Source organism: Sorex fumeus, unplaced genomic scaffold, assembly GCF_029834395.1.
Source record: "Sorex fumeus unplaced genomic scaffold, SorFum_2.1 ptg000009l, whole genome shotgun sequence".
In the NCBI taxonomy this organism is placed as follows: Eukaryota; Metazoa; Chordata; class Mammalia; order Eulipotyphla; family Soricidae; genus Sorex; species Sorex fumeus.
Window position 1 is genome coordinate 21,913,629 of NW_026606066.1, and position 20,721 is coordinate 21,934,349.

Genomic DNA, 20,721 nt, shown 5'->3' on the forward strand with positions numbered 1-20,721 from the left:
GGGAGAGACTATGCAGGCCTCCATAATCAGCCTTGAGCTCCTGGATTGTTAAGGACGCTTGATGGGCCTTTCTCAGAGCTGCACAGCTCAGGACTCAGGAATCAGCCCTACAAGGATTTACACATGTCCATCTCACCATCTCCCTCCAGCTCTCTTCCCCCAGATCAGTTCTTTGCTTTTTCAAGAAACAAACGGGATGAAAGTCCAGGGCTGGGACTTCCTCCTTGGAGAGTTTGACAAGGACTGACGTACTGGAGGCCTTTGAATCCCGGAAATCCAGGACACACCCAAGCTTGACTGCAGCCCGCGAAGCTGCTTGCTGGGGTGCCGGTAAAAAGGGACAGAAGCAAGACGCCTATCAACATGAAGGACCCACTGACAGACTGTTCGGTGAGTAATCTGGTGTGCAGGAGGGTGGTTGCATGCTAGGTTTGTATATCAGTGAATTTTAGCTTAAGAAATTTGAGACGCTCTCAAGCCAAACATGTTTAGATATTGGCTGAGGTACAAAAGTCTTGTGGTTTTTCTCTGATTTAATTTTAACTGGTGTCTGTTCTAGAGAATGATAGGGCAGGTCATTGTTAATTTTTATCTGCCGGTTCTTGGGAACACTTAGAGTGTGTCTAGTAACATTCAAGTCAATAGTAGCTGTTTGGAAAACTTTTGTCAGACATATACCAAGGGAGCTGACCTCGTGTGCAGTGGGCAGAGAACATGTAAAGTACTTTCAGGCAGTTTTGGACTGAGAATGAAGTGAGCGGTGAGTTTTGTGGTGTATTGTATTTTCTGAGATCATTTAGAGGCAAGGACTGCAAATCCTACAGCAGGAAAGACAGACTCCCGGCTCTGATCGACCCTGGTGGTTCTCAGACAGATTTCCCAAAGTGCTTTGTTTCAGTTTGAGGATCCTTACCAAAAATAGATGCATCAAAAGTCCGAAGGTACGGTGAGATCGTTAAAAGCAATGACAGAGATTATAATTTAGAAAATGAAGAGCAACTCACGTAAAGGAGGAGGGTGGAGAGGACATATTTGCTTTGGAAATGAAATAATCAAGGATGTCTCAGAAGAAAAGGATTGAGTTCATTCTTTGTTTATTAAAAACAAAACAGAACAAAATGAAAACTGCAGAGAAGCAGATAAACAGGGATTGCATAAAGCCATAAAGGAAAAGATCAACAGAGGATTATTGGCTTCATTTGTATTTATTCAATGATCCGGCAAAGTGCAGGCTCAGAGAAGAAGCAACTCTAATTGTTACTCCACCAAGTGAGTTTATGAATCAGATGAGCAAGATAACCATAGACTAGTAATATTAATGCTTCCTTTACACTTTTTAAAGCTCTTTTAAATACAAAAATAATGCAGATCTTATGTAAACTCAAATTCCAACAGTGTATAAATTTGAGGACGGAGTGGTGGGAAGGTTGCTGGGGAATTGATCCCAGGGCCTTGTACACACAGAGCATGTACTCACGTACTCTACCACTGACCTACATCCCAGAGCAGTGTGTAGATTTCAAAAGTGAAGCTTTCAAGCTGGGGAAATAACTCACAGAACTAGAGAAACCCCAAGTTTAATCCCCACCATCAAGTTCCCCCTCTCCACCCTAAGCAAGAGTGTGACCTAGGCACTGAGCTATCCTTCTCATCAGTGGGAGTGGCCCTTAGATCCTTTCAAGTATTGCTTTGGAGCCTCCCCTCAAAAAATGACATGCTCTTTTGCTGTTGTTGTTTTTATTGTGTTTGGTTTTGTATCACACCTGGCAATGCTCAGGGTTTATTCCTGGTTCTGTGCTCAGGGATCACTCCTGCCAGGGCTCTGGGTACCATTTGAGATGCAGAAGATCAAACCCAAGCCGAGTGCCCTACCCATTGTACTATATCTCTCCTGTCCAACAAGTCTCTTTTTAAGTTCCTCCATTGCTTGTTGTTTATTTGTTGTTTGGGGCGTCTGCCTTGCACGCAGCCAACATGGCCGACCTGAGTTCGATTCCTCCGCCCCTCTCGGAGAGCCTGGCAAGCTACTGAGAGTATCTCACCCGCACGGCAGAGCCTGGCAAGCTCCCCGTGACGTATTCGATATGCCAGACACAGTAACAACAAAGTCTCCAATGGAGACGTTACTGGGCCCGCTCGAGCAAATCGACGATCAACCGGGAGGGCCTTTATCTTTATCTTATCCAATTTTTTCTTATGTTTGCTCCCTTTCTACACTGTTATCTCCTTCCCTTTCTTGCCGTTAACGCATTGATGTTTTTGTATGAGGGTAAATGGGTGGGATAAGACAGGAACAAAAACGGAAACAAAAACTGCCAGCAAGATAGTACAGGGGTTAAGGCATTTGCTTTGCCTTTGATTGAGCCTGGTTTCATCCCCGGCACCACATATAGTCTGCTGTGCCAGGAGTGATACATGAGCCTAAGCTCTGAGTACCACCAAGTACAGCCTCAAGCCCCTCCCCCAAGCCACCCCTACCCTCCCACCCAAAACAAGACAACAGTAAACATTCAGTATCAACAGTTACTAAAGAAGAAAGTCAGCACACCAAAGTAAGAGTGAGTTAGAAGAAAAGGAAGCTGAGGTCAACTTAAGACAAAACAAAAACTGAAGAACCAACTGCCTGACATCCTTTTCCAAGGCTAACTTTAGATTAGGATCTGGGTGCAAGGCTTCCTTGTGCGCAGCCCCCAGAAGCACAGTTCTGTGTCTGCACAAAGCTCCTATCTCCTGATACTCGGAATGGTTCTTTTCGTCATGCTCCAGTGTAGCCCCAAGGACTCTTATACCCTTTTCACAACCTTGAAAGTCATCCCCATGGGCTCAATGCCACCAAAGTCATCTGGGAGGTAGAAGAAGGCGGATATCCCTTCAGCTAGGGTTTCAAATTCTAAAGTCACGGAATCTTTATTTATTTGCAATTGTTTCATCTTGATCAAGAGTTCAAGTTGATTTCCTGGTTCTTGTGCCGAGGGAACAATGCTGTGTGAAGATAAAGTTGCCCTTTGGGAACAGAACAAACAAGAGAACAGATTGCAAATAAATGGAACACTCAAATGTTTCATGAAGAAATCAAAGAGAAACCAAAACTTTAACTGCCTACAAAATGTCACTTTCTATTCGTCCCTAAGTTTGTGTGGAACACAATTACTTCAAAATGCCTTCTCAGAGTACTTACTTACCTTGGTCTACCCAGAAGGACCCTGATCTACTCTGAGACCAGTTCTTACCCTGGTCTATAAATTGTGAGGGAATTAACGGATTTGCATAACTTTCAATGGGAAAGATGTGACCTCTTTCTACAGATGAGTTTTAAACTGAAATTTAGAACTTCCTTCAATTCTGAATAGAAGCGACAAACAGCAGTCATACCAGCATGTCTCTGTCCTTGGAACTAACAGAAATCACATGAATCTCAGGGCCAGACAGATAGTCAGTGGTCAAGACACTTGCCTTGCGTGCAGCCAACCTCAGTTCCATTCCCAGCACATGATATGGTCCCCTGAGCCCTGGCAGGAGTGATCCCTGAGCACAGACCCAGAAGTTTGCCCTGAGCACCACTAGGTTTGTCCCCAAACCAAAAGCAAAGAAACAAATCTTCATATAGCACTATAGTTGTTTGCACACAGTTAGAAATAATATATACACCCAGTGTGTCTTAGAAATTCGGGTTGATTCTTGACTTGTTTGAAACTTGATATGTTAATTACATGTATAATGTAGCACTGTAGCACTGTCCTCCTGTTCATTGAGTTGCTCGAGCGGGCACCTTTGTAACATCTCCATTGTGAGACTTGTTGTTACTGTTTTTGGCATATAGAATATGCCAAGGAGCTTGCCAGGCTCTGCCATGAGGGCAGGATACTCTCGGTAGCTTGCTGGACTCTCTCTCCGAGAGGGACGTAGGAATCAAACCCGGGTCGGCCTCATAAAAGGCAGACGTCCTACCCACTGTGCTATCGCTCTAGCCAGTGTAAAATTTTGTGGAATTAAAATATATTTTCTGGGGCTCGGCCCAGTGGTAGAATGCTTGCCTTGCATGGGGCATACCTAGATTTAATTTCCAGCACTCAGTATGGTTTCCTGAGCTCACCAGAAGTGATCCCTCACCAGAATGCAGAGCCGGACTAAAACCTGGGCACAGATGGGTATGGCCCTCAAATTAAAGCAATAATAATAAAAATAAAGTAAGATATGTTTTCATAAGAATGTAGCAGCATCATTTATTTTATTTGGAGCCCTGTTATTTTGTTTTATGTGGTTGAAGATATTCTGAGTAAAAGTGTTTTCTCCACAAAATGATCACTGTCCTCCCGTTGTTCATTGATTTGCTTGAGCGTGCCCAGTAACATCTCCATTGGAGACTTTGTTGTTACTGTGTTTGGCATATCGAATACATCACGGGGAGCTTGCCAGGCTCTGCCGTGCGGGCGAGATACTCTTGGTAGCTTGCTGGGCTCTCTGAGGGGGCGAAGGAATCGAACTCAGGTTGCCCATGTTGGCTGCGTGCAAGGCAAACGCCCTACCGCTGTGCTAATTGGTCTCGGTAAAATATTTTAAACTTAGAATTACTATTACTAATTTTTTTTTGCTATTTGGAGACCACATTCAGAGGTATTCAGGTCTTATTATTCACTATGTGCTCAAGGATCATTTCCGGCAAAACTAGGAGTACAATATATGTGTGTGGTGCCAGGGATTGAGCAGGTATATGTCATGTGCAAAGCAAGAGACTTAACCCTTGTACTGTATTTCTGGCCCCTAACTCAGATTTTTAAATATCTTCCTTTTAGTCATAAAGTTTCCAAGATAGATTAATGACTTGGGTCATTCAACAGCATTGTCAGTATCTGTGCTCAAATGATTAGTCATGGGGATAATACAAAGACTGCCTAAATGCTGCACCAAATTTTTTTTTATTTAATCATTTTTTTAATAGTGAAACACCATGAAGTACATTTATAGACTTATAAATTTTTGTGCTTGGGTTTCAGTTATACAATGATCAAGTACCCATCCCTCCACCAGTGCCCATCCTCCCCCACCACGGACCACGGGTCCTAGCATCCCTCCCACCCCTCATCCCCCCCCCCCCCCCCGCCATCCCACCCTGCCGCTGTGGCAGGGCATTCCCCCTTGTTCTCTCTCTCTTCTTTTGGGTACTGTGTTTTGCCAGAGAGGCATTGAGTGGCAATCATGTTTGGCCTATAGACTACTTTTAGCATGTCTCTCCCACCCTGGGAGGGTCTTCACAACACCCTTTATTTGGTGCACCAAATTTTTAACTCATCTTGAGAGCATTAGAAACTATTGGAAGAAAACTTTTTCAAGTTATGTTTTTGACAACAAAAATAATTGGTTGAATCCTGATGTTTTCATGCCCAAGAGCTTAGCTTTTAAGTTGAAATATATGCCAAAGAAAATCCTACCCACACATGTGTGCAAAAAAATAGGATCAAATTATCTCCAAATGGGTTAATCCAATCCTCCAATCACAAAAGGAAGCAGTGTCTTTCTTAGAAACAATGCCTTAACAATCAAGGACAGAGTTTTGACTTTTAGTCACTCCTGCAATTTCCAGATAAGGGACCTGTCAACACAGACCTCCAGTGGGAGACATGGTTAGCTCCTTCTCTTAGAATCCTTAGGTGTGTTAACAGTGCCCAGGTGTGAGCCACTCCTCTAGCCTTCTAGGGTGCCCAGCTGAGATTTTCATTGAGGAGGCTCAGTTCTGGCTTGTGGATTGGCTGGTGCTCAGAAAGAGAAGCCTGTGCAACAGCCCAGGACTCCTGGGGAATCTGGTTCATTGTGGAGAGATGGAGGCAGATGGAGCCTGGCCTGAAGGCCCTAACCTCCAGTGTGCATTAGCAAGCAGTGTGACGTGCTTTTATACAGTGTTTGGACCTGTTTCCTCATCAGTGAAGAGAGGATGGAATGAACCCTGTTCTTTAATGTTCTAGATCTCCGAGTCTTTGATAACTACTTCAGGCATTCCAGACATAACACAGATGCTTGTAAACATGGATAACAGCTTAACAAAAGGGGCAGAGCTTTGAAATATTATCCTCTTGTGAATCAGAATTCACTGGTACACAAGTTTCACAATAGGCAGCCAACAAAAGTTTATTTGATTAAATGTAAATGGAATGCTGTGTCTCATTTAATACTATGAAACGTATTATTACTACCTCCAATAGATTTATACTATCATCTGGTTAAAATGGATGTTTCTAGAATAACTGAACTCAACATTTTAAGCATTCAGACTATGAAAAATCAAAGAGTAGACAAGTCAAGGTTGATAAAGTGTATTGTTTACAAGGCATCTGATCATTTCATGTGTCATTTCATGTTGTCTAAATTGTTACATAGTTTTGTAATGACAATATTTATATAAAACAATTTGTTTACAATAATGGGAAAAAACATCTTCAAAAATGGATGAATGAGGAATGCTTGTCCAGTATCTGTCTGCTGGAATTTTTAGGGTCTCAAAAAAAAGTAAAAGTAAGTAAAGGCCCTCCCGTTGATCATTGATTTGCTCGAGCGGGCCCAGTAACGTCTCCATTGGAGCGATAGCACAGCGGGTAGGGCGTCTGCCTTGCACGCAGCCAACATGGCCGACCCGAGTTCGATTCCTCCGCCCCTCTCGAAGAGAGCCCGGCAAACTACCGAGAGTATTCGATATGCCAGACACAGTTAGGGTCTCAAAAAGATACCAAATATTCCACCACTAACCTGACACTAATTTATCAGGACAAAACCTAGTTTCATTCTTGTAATTGATGACAGCAGGAATAAGCATTATACAATATAAATTCAGAAGAAGATGTGAGGTTCTTTCCAGGAATAAATACTTGGTGAGGTAGAGTATTTAAAAGCTCAATGGAGGAGAGATAAACACCAAAAACTCACTTTCTCTTGACCTTGTTCTGAGCACACTTTTCACGATGACAATAGGAAACCTCTGTACTGAACCTAAAGTAACTCAGTCCAAGTAAACTTAATATGATCATACTGATTAACCATTTATAAGTTTCTTTGTTTTGCATGGCTTCTCAAGTTGCTTGTGTAAATCCTTCTCATTTCACTTTTGTCTCCAATTAGTGAGTTTTGCTTCAGTTGATTGGACATTAACTTATTAAAATAAAGTGACTGAACTTCAGTAGTTTCCGAATTGTGCTTTGTTGGGAGCCAGAGATATAATATAGCTAATAGGATGTTTGTCTTATACACATCCGATCTGAGTTTGGTCCCCAGGACCACATATGGTCCCCTAAGCCTCACTAGGATCCTTGAGCACAGAGCTCTGAGTACTGCAGGTTGTGGCCTCCAAACAAAAACAAAAATCAAATTGTGCTTTGTGGGATTCTTTCAAAGACTTCTCTCTCCTCTTAAGAAAGCGGGATGTGGAGGTGTAATGGGGAGAAAGCCCAAAGCTGAGGCCGAGTGATGTACTCCTATCTGAACAGATGTATCTCAATATTTTGTCATCATGTACCATACACACACATATACATGAACACACTCTACATAACACACACACACACACACACACACGTTAATGTATGGGGTCTCTGGGTCTGATTCATTATTCATGCCAGTCGGCTCTCAGTCTCAAATCTGAGCAGAGGGTCTATATGAAATGCACAAAGTCATCTAAAGAAGAAATGATAATAAAATAATGAATATGTTCTTTTAAGCACTGTAGCACTGTAGCAATGTCCTCCCATGCATCGATTTGCTCTAGAGGGCAGCAGCAACATCCCCCAACAAATGAGAGACTTGTTACTGTTTTTGGCATATCAAATACGTCACGGGTAGCTTGCCAGGCTTTGGGGTGCAGGCGAGAATCTCAGTAGCTTGCCGGGCTATCCGAGAGGGGCAGAGGACTCGAACCCGGGTCGGCTGCGTGCAAGGCAAACACCCTACCCTCTGTATCAATATCCTTTTAAAAAATATTTATTTATATATATTTTTTAAATTTATTTTTTAGAGCATTTCAAAGTCGTTCATGATTGGATTTCAGTCATACAGTATAATGGATATATATTTTATTTTCTAAAAAATGGATATATTCTTAACAAAGCTTTTACTTCCTGAAGTCACCTTTATCTCAGAGTTTGTTAGGGATGACTGGAACATTACCTATAGGATCAAAGATAAAGATTCAAGATTCGCTCTTGTGCTATAATCAGCAGAGTACAGTTCTTATCTAATCATAAAGTTACAAACACCAACACCTGTCCTGATTATTGTGCACCTGGTTTGGAGTTTGGGAAAGGTGTTAGAGGTGCAACTCACATGCAAAACCTTCTAACAATTATCATGTGGTTCAAGCAGAGCTCCAAGGCCTGTAGCATCTGCCTAAAGTATCTTGAACTTTTACCATTAGTGACTCTGTACAAGCATCATTTTTCATCTGTGCCATAATTCGAAAAGAGATAACAAATGCTAGTCTATCAGATAACAGGAAATTTCTTCTGAAAGTTAAAACTGCCGGCCCCAGGCTCCTTAGCTGTATAATGTGTTTTGTCTGAGCAACCCTCTTGCTTTAAGGTTGAATTTGGAAGTTTTGGAGAAAGATAGCCTTTCCACTTCATCAGACTTCATCCCTCCGGCCCCCATCCAAAACCCCTCAGTAAAAGCCATTGGGTTTTGAATTGAATCACTGGGTATTAACTTTCAGAATAACCTGACCTTCTGAAAATAGTGCCCTGAAAATAGTGTTTTTTAAAGATGTCTTGAGAGGTCTGATGAATCAGTAAGTATGGGAGATACAGTCACCCCTGGGGTCCAAGCATGGAGAAATACTCCTCCTCTTCTGTTTATTTTCACTTAGGTTAGAGGCAGCATTTCCCCTTCTTGCCCCATCCTTGCACATGGTGTCTGAGGTCCCTGTTCTCTCTCTGGGACTGTGGGAAGCAGACTGTCCTCAGACGACAGCTGGCGAGGACCCAGACATGGTCTCCTCCTTTCTCCCCTTACTCTCTTTTCATAGACCTCAGATCCTTCCACCCCTCCTTCCTGCTGTCTTCTCCCAGCTTCTTAGTGTTTCTGAGAAGAAAAACTCATTCTGCAAGTCTCCCACTTTTGCACATGACCTTGTGGTGTTTGTGTGGGTTCAATGCTTCTTTTTGGCTTGCTTGGAGAGAAGTATCTGGGAAAAACACACTTAACTCTATGAGATGTTTCTAACTAAATCAAAGGAGAACACTACAGGGCTATAAAGATAATCCTAATGATTTATTGAAGATAAAATAAGATTAGAAGTAATGAAGATTTACAGTGTCCTTAGATGAGAAGATTAAATGCCACTTACAAAAAAAAAAAAGGTCTATTTTGGGAATTGAGAGAAAGTTCAAAGTGCTGAGCACAGGATTTGCTTGTGAGAGACCTGGGGTCAATCCCTAGCACTACATGGTCCCCTGAGTACTGCCAAGAGTGACCCCTGAACTCAGAGTCAAGAAGAGTATGCCAGCTGTGACCCAACTTCTCCTCCTCCCATTCCACTTTTCCATATTTATTTGTAAATATAGAGGCCCTCCCGTTGATCGTCGATTTGCTCGAGCGGGCCCCGTAACGTCTCTATTGGAGACTTTGTTGTTACTGTGTCTGGCATATCGAATACTCTCGGTAGCTTGCCGGGCTCTCCGAGAGGGGCGGAGGAATCGAACTCAGGTCGGCCATGTTGGCCGCGTGTAAGGCGAACGCTCTACCCACTGTGCTATCGCTCCAGATATATGTGCATATTTATAATGCACACATATACATACTTATTTAGTATAATTCCAATTAAAAGGGATTTTAAGTAAAATTGTAGAAGGGATTTTGTACAGAGGGTAAGAGGTAAGATATGTTTGTCTTGCATGTGGTTGATCTGTCTCTGGTACCATGTCTTGTTCCTTAAATCACTGGGAGTGATCCCCAAAGACAGAGACAGGGGTAAGTCCTGAGGAAAGTTAGGTCTGAACCAAAAAACAAAAACAGCAAACAAAAAGCAAATCTTTCATCTTTCTCTCCTCGATTGCACTAAGGGCTAGACAGGCTGAAGAGTGCATGGTCTTGTGCCCTGAAAACATTTATCATATTTTATTCTCCTCATGATACCAAGGTGTATTTTTGTGAGATGTTATTTGGTTTTATGGCTAGAATATTTAAAAAAATATTTGGTGGGGTTAAGGGTGAGAGGTAATGTTGAAGTAACACAAGTAAAGGTAAGGTAAAGGCCCTCCCATTGATCGTCGATTTGCTCAAGCGGGCCCAGTAACGTCTCCATTGGACACTTTGTTGTTACTGTGTCTGGCATATCGAATACTCTTGGTAGCTTGCCGGGCTCTCCGAGAGGGACGGAGGAATCGAACTCGGGTCGGCCATGTTGGCCACTTGTAAGGAGAACGCCCTACCTGCTCTGCTATCACTCCAGCCCTTTGGTGTAACACAGAAGTACACCAAAAAAGCAGAAACAATTTAAAAATGCTTACTAAGGGTCAGGGAGATATCTCAAATGTCCAAAGCATATGCCTGCATTTGGGAACCCTGGGATCATTCTCTGGCACCTCATGGTCCCCTGTGCACTACTTGGATGCCTCCCGCACCCTCCCCCCCAACACACACACATACAAAATGCTCACTAAAACTTCTCTCCTGTACCTGTTAGAGGAAGGAGATCTGATTGTGTCTTGCCATTCACAGATGACAAGATGATTCATTGTTTATGGAAATAAAAATGAGAAAGTCGATTGCCTGATAGAGCTTAGCCACTTCACCCAGAAGAATCCCACCTTCCTGGCAGAATTCCCCAGAATGCCACTGCAGCTATAATTTGCTTGTTCTACAGAAATTTGATGAATCCTGGCTACAATTTTGCTCCCCTCTGGTTCACATGCCTCAAAGGTACCTGCAAACCCAGGATTTTGCAAGTTTCATTTATGAAGGTGGGATGTAGTAGAAACACACCCAGCAGTGCTCAGGGGCTACTGTTGGTTCTGTGCTTAGGGGTGACTTCCACAGTGCTGGGATAGGTCTGAGGAACCAAATGTCGTTCCAAGATTGGCTGCATGCAAGGCAAGAACCCTAACTCCTGTGCTAGCTCTCTGGCCATGTGTGCTAATTTTTTTTAAATCATATTCAAATGCCATTCTTTATTTTATCTTGGCCAGATGGGAAGATCTGACCATGAGTGGCCATGTTCCCCTGGTCCAACAAGAACATGGCCACAGTCTCTACAGCTCTGCATACCCCTTACCCACTGGTTCACGCCTCAAAGGTATCTGCAAACCCAGGATTTTGTAAGTTTCGTTTATGAAGGAAGGATGTTGAAACCCAAGCACAAAATTTGTAAATCTACAACTGTACCTCATGGTGTCTCACTAATTAAAAAAAAAAATTTTTAAAAAGAAGCGGTGTGGCACTCTGACCCATGTCCTTGTGCCTCAGGCAGTTTCAGTGGTGCTCTGCATCTACTATATCTACCAGGGTTTTCTGAGTTCAATCCAGATAAGAATTAAACAGTTATATAAAGGTAAAGGGGATTTCAAGAATGGTCAATGTCAAAGGCCCTGGTTCATTCTATTCCTAAAGATAGGGACGTGTATGAGGTCATTGCTATAGGTTCCCTTCCTTCTAGTAGTTCTGTGTCCTCTGCTAATGACCTGATTAACACTAACCCCAGATGCCAGGGTGTTGCCAGCACCTGTGGGTATGCTCACTGCACAGTGAGCTTCAGTAGGCACGAAGCTCCTCCCCTTTTCTTTTCTTTCTTTTTTTTTTATTGAATCACTGTGAGATAGTTACAAAGCTTTCATGATTGAGTTTCAGTCATACAATGATCAAACACCCATCCCTCCACCAATGTGCATTTTCCACCACCAATGTCCATAGTATTCTTCCTGTCACCTCCACCCCTTCCTACCCCCTGCCTCTTGTGACAGGTAACTTCCTTCTTTCTCTCTACTTTTGGGCATCATGGTTTGCAATACAGGTATTGAAAGGCCATCATGATGGGTCCTTAGTCTACTTTCAGCATACATCTCCCATCTCGAGGGATCCCTTCAACATTATTGACTTACTGGTCCCATCTCCATCCCAACTGCCTTCTCCCCAGCACATGAGGCAGTCTTCCAAATTATGGAGCCATCCTCCTGGCCCTTGTCTCTACTGTCTTTGGGTGTTAGTCTCATATTATATTCCACAAATGAGTGCAGTCACTCTATGTCTTTCCCACTCTTTCTGACTCATTTCACTTAGCACAATACTCTCCATGTCCATCAACTTATAAGCAAATTTCCTAACAGCTGCATAGTATTCCATTAGGTAGAGGTTTCTTTAACTGTCTGTTAAAGAAACCGTTTCTTTAACTGTCTGTTCTCAGGCACTTGGGTTATTTCCAGATTCTGGCTATTGTGAACAGGGCTGCAATAAACATACAAGTGCAGATGTCATTTCTACTGTGCTTTTTTGCTTCCCTGGGATATATTCCCAGAATCTTAATTTCTAGATTTTTGGCTGCTCCCATTTTCTGTCTTCACACAGCTCTCAGCCACAGGCCAAGAACAACTGTGCAGGAATATCTTGGTTCATTGTTCCAGGAAAGGGTTGCAGTTCGGGTAAGGCTGCACAGAATCTGCATCTATGATAAACATTTTTTAAAGACTTGCCCTTTAAGCCCAAGTTCTCCCTCGAACACATATCTCACTTGCATGTTTCTGTTTCTTTGCTTGCCTATTTCCACTCTGAGAAGCCAGAATCCTCTCTTGAACATATACTTCTGCCATTCTCTCCCCCAGCATCTTCCTAAATAAGTTGCAATAAAAACTTTCCTTTCACCAAAAATTCAAAATAAAATGAAACTCATTTGCCACACATCCCCAGAAAGAAAGAGTTGGGGTGGTTCTGGTTCTTAATTCACCTGCTCTTAGTCAAGCAAGAGGCAGAATCAACTGACAATTACTCTCCACCAAGGCACTTAAAATTCACTATCCTCAAGGTCTGTCTTTACAAATAGAACATCCAGAAAGATGTTGTGGTATTCTTAATCAAATGATAAAGCCTTTTGCTTGGAATTCTTGTGGGACTTCTTGTGTCTGCTGGCTATTTGTTTATATGTATGTAAATGAAGGTCTGTCTATAAAAAGGTTTGATTCAACTAATCGGTCAACATTCTTATTACTTATATATATATATAAAGTATATATCTAAAGATATATAAAGGGAGTTAGGACAACTTTTGCTACATACTCTTTCTTCAATTGTTTCATATTTCATCAAAGAAACATGTCAATGGTTCATGGTTTATCATTAAACTTAAAAATATTCTTTTGGAATTTGGGGTGGAAGGAGACAAAAAAATGATTCCACAGTGTCATTCAGAGGGTACTTTTGACCTCCTTGGCAGCAATAGTGGCTGACAGGAAGCTAAATGCACCCTGATGCTGAATAGATGCATCTTGCCTACAGAGAAATTGATAAGTCAGCTTTATTTGTGTAAAGTTTTCCAGAATCTTTGGTATCAAGCAGAAATGATGTCATTTTTATTTTAGGATTTATAGAAGAGGTATACGTTCCTGTAGCCACAACATCATTTCTACTAACAGTTATCATGCCAACAGCCTTCAAAATGTAGAGGAGTTCTCTCTTTGGAAATGTTCATAATCCTTCTGTGCATCTTTTCTTTTTCAGTATAATAAAGTGTACAAGAACCTAAAGGAGTTTTCTCAAAATGGAGAGAATTTCTGCAAGCAGGTCACAGCCATTCTTCAGCAAAGGTACAAAATGCACATTTGCAATAAGCAAGCACTTCCTTTTAGCTCGCAGTAAGTGATGTGACTAAGGAATGATTACAAGCTGTCCTACTTTCCCCAATACAGTGTGATATTTGCTACATTTGAGGTGGCTTTGAAGAGTGATTTTTCCTCCATTGCACATTTGTCATTTGGGTACCATAAAAATCAGAGAACAACAGGAAGTAATTCTGCCTGGAAAAGCTTCATCAAGTCTCTTCTTTATTCCCCAGACTGAGTTTATCATGCCCTCCTGGGGCCCACTATTATACCTGATGTATACGACAATTATTGCACTTCTCACAATTCTAGAAATTATTGTTACTTTCCTGTCTCCCCTAGGAGGGCTGGGGCTCTGTCTTGCTCATCTTTGTGTGCTGAGCTCTCAGAACCTGGCCTTTTGACTTAGGTAAAGAAAGGAAATGGTAAATAAATGAACAGATGGATAAAGGCACAGTCACATCTACAGGATCATCTACTCATTTTACTAGACGTAAATATGTGTAAAGCCGGACTGAAATGAATGCATTTGACTTAGTCGAGAAAGTTACAAAAATCCCTGCTTAAAAATGGAGGACCCAAGGACTAAATTAGGCGATAAAGGACTTCTTAGTTCATTACCTAAGTCTAATAAACAGCTATAAAGACATCTCCCAGAGAGATGTTGTTTATTTTAAGGTAATCAATTTTAGATTTAAAATATTGTGTTTGTGCAGTGGGAATAAAGGTTCCAGGGCCAACTTCATTATGCATTAGTAAGCAAAGAGCAGAGGAGATCATTAGCTTTATCAGGACAAACAAATCAAACTCAATGAAACAAATTATTTCTATGCTAACAGACAAGTTGCTTTTTTCTTTTTTAATTTTATTGAATCACTGTGGGATTGTTACAAGCTTTCATGTTTGGGTTACAATCACACAATGATCAAATACCTATCCTTCCACAAGTGCGCATTACCCACCACCAATATCCCCAGTCTTCCTTTGTTGTGGCAGCCTAGTTCGGCCTTGAGATTTTGTCGGCCTCTCCTTTCTCATCCTTCTCAGTGCTGCCATGTCGGTGAAGCCTTCAGGGTCAGGTGAATGAGACCAGTTGTAGTTACTGGTTTTGGCATATCGAATACACAACGGATAGCGTGCCAGGCTCTTCCGTGCAGGCGGAATACTCTCGGTAGCTTGCCAGTCTTTCCGAGAGGGATAGAGGTTTTTGGGGCGACCTCTAATCATCCTTGTAGGTGTTACCATATTTGAACCCTATCAAATATGGTATGACAATTCCGGAAGATGGGTATTTAGTGTCTTATGATGTGTCGCGCGGCCGCAAAGGGGCCGCGTGGGTCTGGAAAGCGTCCTGGAGTGTGGCTACGGCTGGGTAGTGGAGGTAGTGTCAATAGTGGAAGTCTGCCAGTGGGGTATTTATCTGGGTAGGGTGGGTCTTCTGTGTGCGATCCGATCCCTGGGTGGTTGATGGAAGCAGACAGGGCAGGGTAGGGTGGGGCTCCTGATTAGAATCCCTTTGTCACCTGTGGTTGGTGGGAGCAAGCAGAGAAACTCTGTTTCTGGGTCCGCCGAGCTGAAGTCCAAGGTCTCAGAGAGTTCCGCTTATCTTGTTCTGTGGGTCTTCAGTCGTGCGTGAGTCTTGGCCGGAGCTGCCACGTCCGGAAAGCGTCCTGGAGTGTGGCGACGGCTGGGTAGTCGAGGTAGTGTATTCGTAACGCCCGCCTGTCCTTCGCCAACTACAAGACCAAGATGACTGCCCTCCGACGTCCTGATGGATCCATCACATCCTCCAGAATGGCAGTGGAGAAGATTATCCATGACTTCTACTCAAATCTCTTCGATAGCCATGTCCACTTGCCAACATACCAAATTCCGCAGGATGGATATGTCGTTCCCAACGTTCTCCTTTCTGAAATCCGACACGCCATTTCGTCGGTAAAGAAACAAACAGCACCCGGCCCAGACAAGGTCAGACCTGAACACCTGAAGAACCTGCCGTCAGTACTCATCAATACACTGGCTCGGCTCTTCACTCGCTACCTGTCTGAATGCAAGGTTCCGTCCCAATGGAAAACCAGCAGGACCGTACTATTGTTCAAGAAGGGAGACATCCATGACATTGGCAACTATCGCCCGATCTGCCTATTGTCTGTCATCTACAAGTTGTTCACTCGAGTCATCCTAAATAGGATTGGCAGAACACTAGATGAAGGACAACCATGCGAGCAAGCCGGGTTCTGCAAAGGATTCAGCACCATTGACCATATCCACACGATAACCAAGCTCATTGAGGTTTCTCAGGAGTTCAAGATGCCGCTCTGTTTAACGTTCATTGATTAAAGAAGGCCTTTGATTCTGTTGAGACAGAAGTGGTCATTGAAGCCTTAGCCAATCAGGGCATTCAAGCCCAATACATCAAGATCCTCCGTGAGCTGTATTGCGGATTCACTACCAGGATCTCACCATTCTACAAAGAAGTGATCGTTGATGTCAAGAGAGGGGTGTGGCAGGGTGATACCATTTCACCGAAACTCTTCAGTGCCACCCTCGAGAACATCATGCGACGACTGGAATGGGAAGGAATGGGAGTGAAGATAGATGGTCGGCAACTACACCACCTCCGCTTTGCTGATGACATTGTTTTAATAACACCAAACATCAGCCAAGCGGCATAGATGCTGGCTGACTTTGACCGTGAGTGTGGAAACGTAGGACTACAGCTGAATCTTACGAAGACAATGTTTATGAGAAACAGCCTCGTTCCTGACGCCCCATTCGCTCTCAACGGAACGACCATCTCCGAATGCAACAGCTATGTGTACCTAGGTCGAGAGGTCAACATGACAAATGACCTGGCACCCGAGCTGCGCAGGAGGAAGAGAGCGGCTTGGAACGCCTTCAAGAACGTCCAAGAAATAGCTAAGAGGATGAAGAACCTCTGGCTCTGGGCACATCTCTTTGATTCCACTGTTCTTCCTGCATTAACATATGCCTCAGAGACCTGGGCCCTATGCAAACAGGATGAGAACGCTATTCAGGTCTCCCAAAGAAGAATAGAAAGAGCTATGCTTGGAATATCACGTTTCACTCAAATGAGAGAAAGAATCCGGAGTTCCGACATCAGTCGACAATCAAGAATCAGGGATGCTGTCTCATTTGCCAAGGTGTCAAAAATCAGATGGGCTGGTCACGTAATGAGATTTAAAGACGACCGCTGGACTAGAGCTGTTACTGACTGATTCCACGGGATGTCAAAAGACCACGTGGCTGCCCACCTACCAGATGGTCAGACTTCTTCGTCAAGATCATGAACGATCGGTTTGAGGCCCTTCATGTTCCCAGAGCGAACAGATGCCATTGGGCTACACTAGCACGCGACAGGGACAAATGGAGACGATACTGGCGCCCGCTCGAGCAAATCAATGACTAACGGGAAGTTAAGTGATTAAGTGAAGTGAATATCCCAGTATACCCCCCTTTCCCACCCTTGCACTGCCTCCATGGCAGACGTGATTCCCCATAATCTCTCTACTTTTGGTTTACAATACAAGCCCTGAGAGGTTATCATGTTTGGTCCTTTATCTACTTTCTGCACACATCTCCCATCCCAACTGATTCCTCCAGCCATCTTTTTCTTAGTGAGCCCTTCTCTATTCCAGCTGCCTTCTCCCCTTTGCTCATGAGGCAGGCTTCCAGCTATGGAGCAATCTATCTGTCCTGTGTTTCTACTGTCCTTAGGTGTCAGCCTCATATTATGTTGTTTTATACTCCACAAATGAGTGCAGTCCTTCTATGTTTCTCCCTCTCTTTCTGCCTCATTTTACGTAGCATGATACTCTCCATATCTATCTATAAGCGAAGTTCATGACTTCATCTCTCCTGACAGCTTCATAGTATTCCATCAGACAAGTTGCTTTAATTCTATGAAAGTGGAAGAGAGAAAGTTAGTAAGGGAGAAAATTTCTTCCATAAGAAAACATTTTTGTGAGTGCGGAGCCAGACAAATGATAAAGCGGCCAGGGTGTTTGACTTGCACAAGGACAACCTGGATTTGATCCCCATATGGTTCCAAGAGCATTGCCTGAACTGATGCTTAGTGCAGAGCCAGGATAAGTCCTGTGCACAGACAGATGTTGCTCTCTCTCCCTACCCCTATCCATTTTTGTCAGTCTCTACAAAAATGAAAAGAAGGCTCATCAATAAATACAAATAAATACAAATAATTTTTTATACAAATAAATCAGGTTACTTTGATTAGAAAGCATTTTCTGCAGATCAGATTAAATCTGTGCTATCTTACCATACATATGGCATGGGTTACACTCCTTTATGTCTTGGTTATTTAGTGCCCCAGTGCTCAAAATTAGTGTCCAGTTTGTGAAGATGGAAGAAAGGTAAGTAGTGGCAAATCATGCTTGATAAACAACAGAGAAATGAATAAATATGGAAGATAGCCTCTTTAAAACAGATTTTTTTTTTCCTTTGTCAGGTCACTGTAACTGCACACCATGGTGCAACCTACGCTTCCTACTAGTGTTTCTCTTGTCGTGGCATCTCAGACTGCCACATGCCCTGGGTTTGCTCATGTGAAAAACCCTTCACCCAATACCTAGAGTGGCAGATAACACTCAATGAAGAAGATTCACTTAGATAGCAAAGGTAGCTAAAGGTATCTTCCATCATAGTTTTACCCCCATATGGGACAAAATTTAGAATTTGAAAATCTAAAGAATTTTAGATAGCAAAATTTGATTAGCAAAATTATGTGCACATCTCTGGGGTGAAAATGGCAAAGCCTCAATGTTGAAAGGACATTTACTACTTTACTGAGACCAAAAAATAATGCTTCATTTTCAGTCATTGATACAGCTGATGCTTTCCGAAACATTTTGCAAGTTAAACTTCTACAATTCAATTCTTTCACCTGAACCAAGATGCTATTTTGGCATTATTTTATCTTTTATTCTTGATCAATGTGCATTTGATTATGTCTTCTCACTTCAGCTTTATGCTTTTTTTCCTTGACTATGTTGTCTTATTATGTAATTTAACTTAAAGGATGTTTGACTCTACAAGAGTTGGTATTTAGGGGGAACTGTTTTCTTATTTTAGTTTTTTGTTTGTTTGTTTGGGGACCACACTCTCTTGTTCTAAGGTCTTACTCCTGTCTCTGCACTGAGGGATCACTCCTGGCTGGCCTGCATGACCATATGAGGTGCTATAGATAGAACCTGGGCCAACTAAGAGGAAAACAAGCATCCTACCCACTGTACTATCACTCTGGTCCATAGAGGGATTTGTTTTCTAATGGGCATTTACTGATAGTCTAGGAATGTGTCTCTCCTTAGTTTAACTATAGTGATACATGTCAGGTGATGCGGATGAGGTCACATGCTTCTGGAATTGGGTCATTTCTTTCCTGTGGAGAGTGATTCTCAAATCCCTATATCTTCTGGTGTTTGAACTGAGTAGATTTAATAGCCATGTTAAAGGAACCAGTGATTATAACACGGGTATTATCCTTTTCTTTATTTTGCCATTCTTTGAATTCAATTATTATTATTATTATTATTATTATTATTATTATTATTATTATTTCTGCACCTGGAGATGCACAGGGGTTACTCCTGATTTTGCACTCAGGAATTACTCCTGGTGGTGCTCAGGGGACCATATGGGATGCTGGGGATCAAACCCGGGTCAGCTGCGTGTAACACAAGTGCCCTACCCTCTGTTCTATTGTTCCAGGTCCTCAAGAATTATTTTTATAGATACACAAAAAAGATGGCTTTTCAGGCAGGAATGCTGATCTTTTTTTTTCTCTTAAATGGGTGAGTTACCAACTAAGAATTAGTACTTTGCCATGTATTAGAAAAATACCAAGAAATCCAGTACTTTTTAAAAGAGTTTTAGACAAGTTATAGGAACTGCCTGGGACAAATAAAATGAAATCTTGGAATAAAGCAGGCATTTCCACTGAAAGTGAGGACATAAAAAATCATGACGGCAAATCTCATAGTCATCAACATAGCACTGTAGTACTGTTGTCCCGTTGTTCATGGATTTGCTCGAGCGGGCACCGGTAACGTCTCTATTGTGAGACTTGTTGTTACTGTTTTTGACATATTGAATATGCCACGGGGAGCTTGCCAGACTCTGCCGTGCAGGTGAGATTCTCTCGGTACCTTGCCAGGTTCTCCAAGAGGGGCAGAGGAATCGAAACCGGGTTAGCTGTGTGCAAGGCAAACGCCCTACCAGCTGTGCTATCGCTCCAGTCCGTCATCAACATAATCATAGATAAATTGAAATGACGGCACTTCTGAAATAAGGGTACTTTCCTTATAACATACATTTACTAAACATTCATAGACTGAATTAATAAAAGATTTAAGATATAATTTTTTAATATTGTACCCACCCTCCCTTCCTCCCTCCCTTATTTCCTTCCTTCCTTTTTCATTCCTTCTTTTTTGTTTTGGCCACACCTGGCTGGGCTCAGGGCTAATTCATGGCTTTCTTCCTAGGGATCACTCCTGGTGGGCTTGGGGACCTAATGGAGTGCCTGGGGTTGAACATGGTTGGTTGTGTGCTAGTCAAATGCCCTATCTTCTGTACTCCAACCTTGGTCTCTCCAACCTTGGTCTCTTTTTTCTTTTTCTTTTTTAATTTTTTTTATTTTATAAAGCAGTTCACAATATTTTTTTACCTTTGATATTCAAAACAACCAGTCCAACCACCATTACACCTCCCCCCCACCACCATATTTCGGGTGTTTCCATCCCAAACCCCAATCCCTGCCCCAAAGAAGAACTGAAATAATATATTATTTCCCTCTAAGGTTGGTTGAATCGTACTTTGAATCCCATCAAATGTGGTGCGTACTCTTGAACTATGGGTAGGGTGTGTCCTATGAAGAGTCGCTCAGCCAAAAAATGTGGCT

At 42.5% G+C, this 20,721-nt stretch overlaps 1 protein-coding gene across 1 annotated transcript in view; it reads left to right on the plus strand.

Moving 5' to 3' along the window:
• The first annotated feature begins 303 nt into the window (after positions 1-303).
• NOSTRIN (nitric oxide synthase trafficking) overlaps positions 304-20,721 on the plus strand; it is a 72,016-nt gene continuing 51,598 nt past the window's right edge. Inside the window, exons 1-2 of the mRNA XM_056110228.1 lie at positions 304-390; positions 13,681-13,766. Of these exons, the coding sequence (XP_055966203.1) occupies positions 364-390; positions 13,681-13,766 (113 nt within the window). The 5' untranslated portion in view covers positions 304-363. The remainder of the gene's footprint in view (positions 391-13,680; positions 13,767-20,721) is intronic.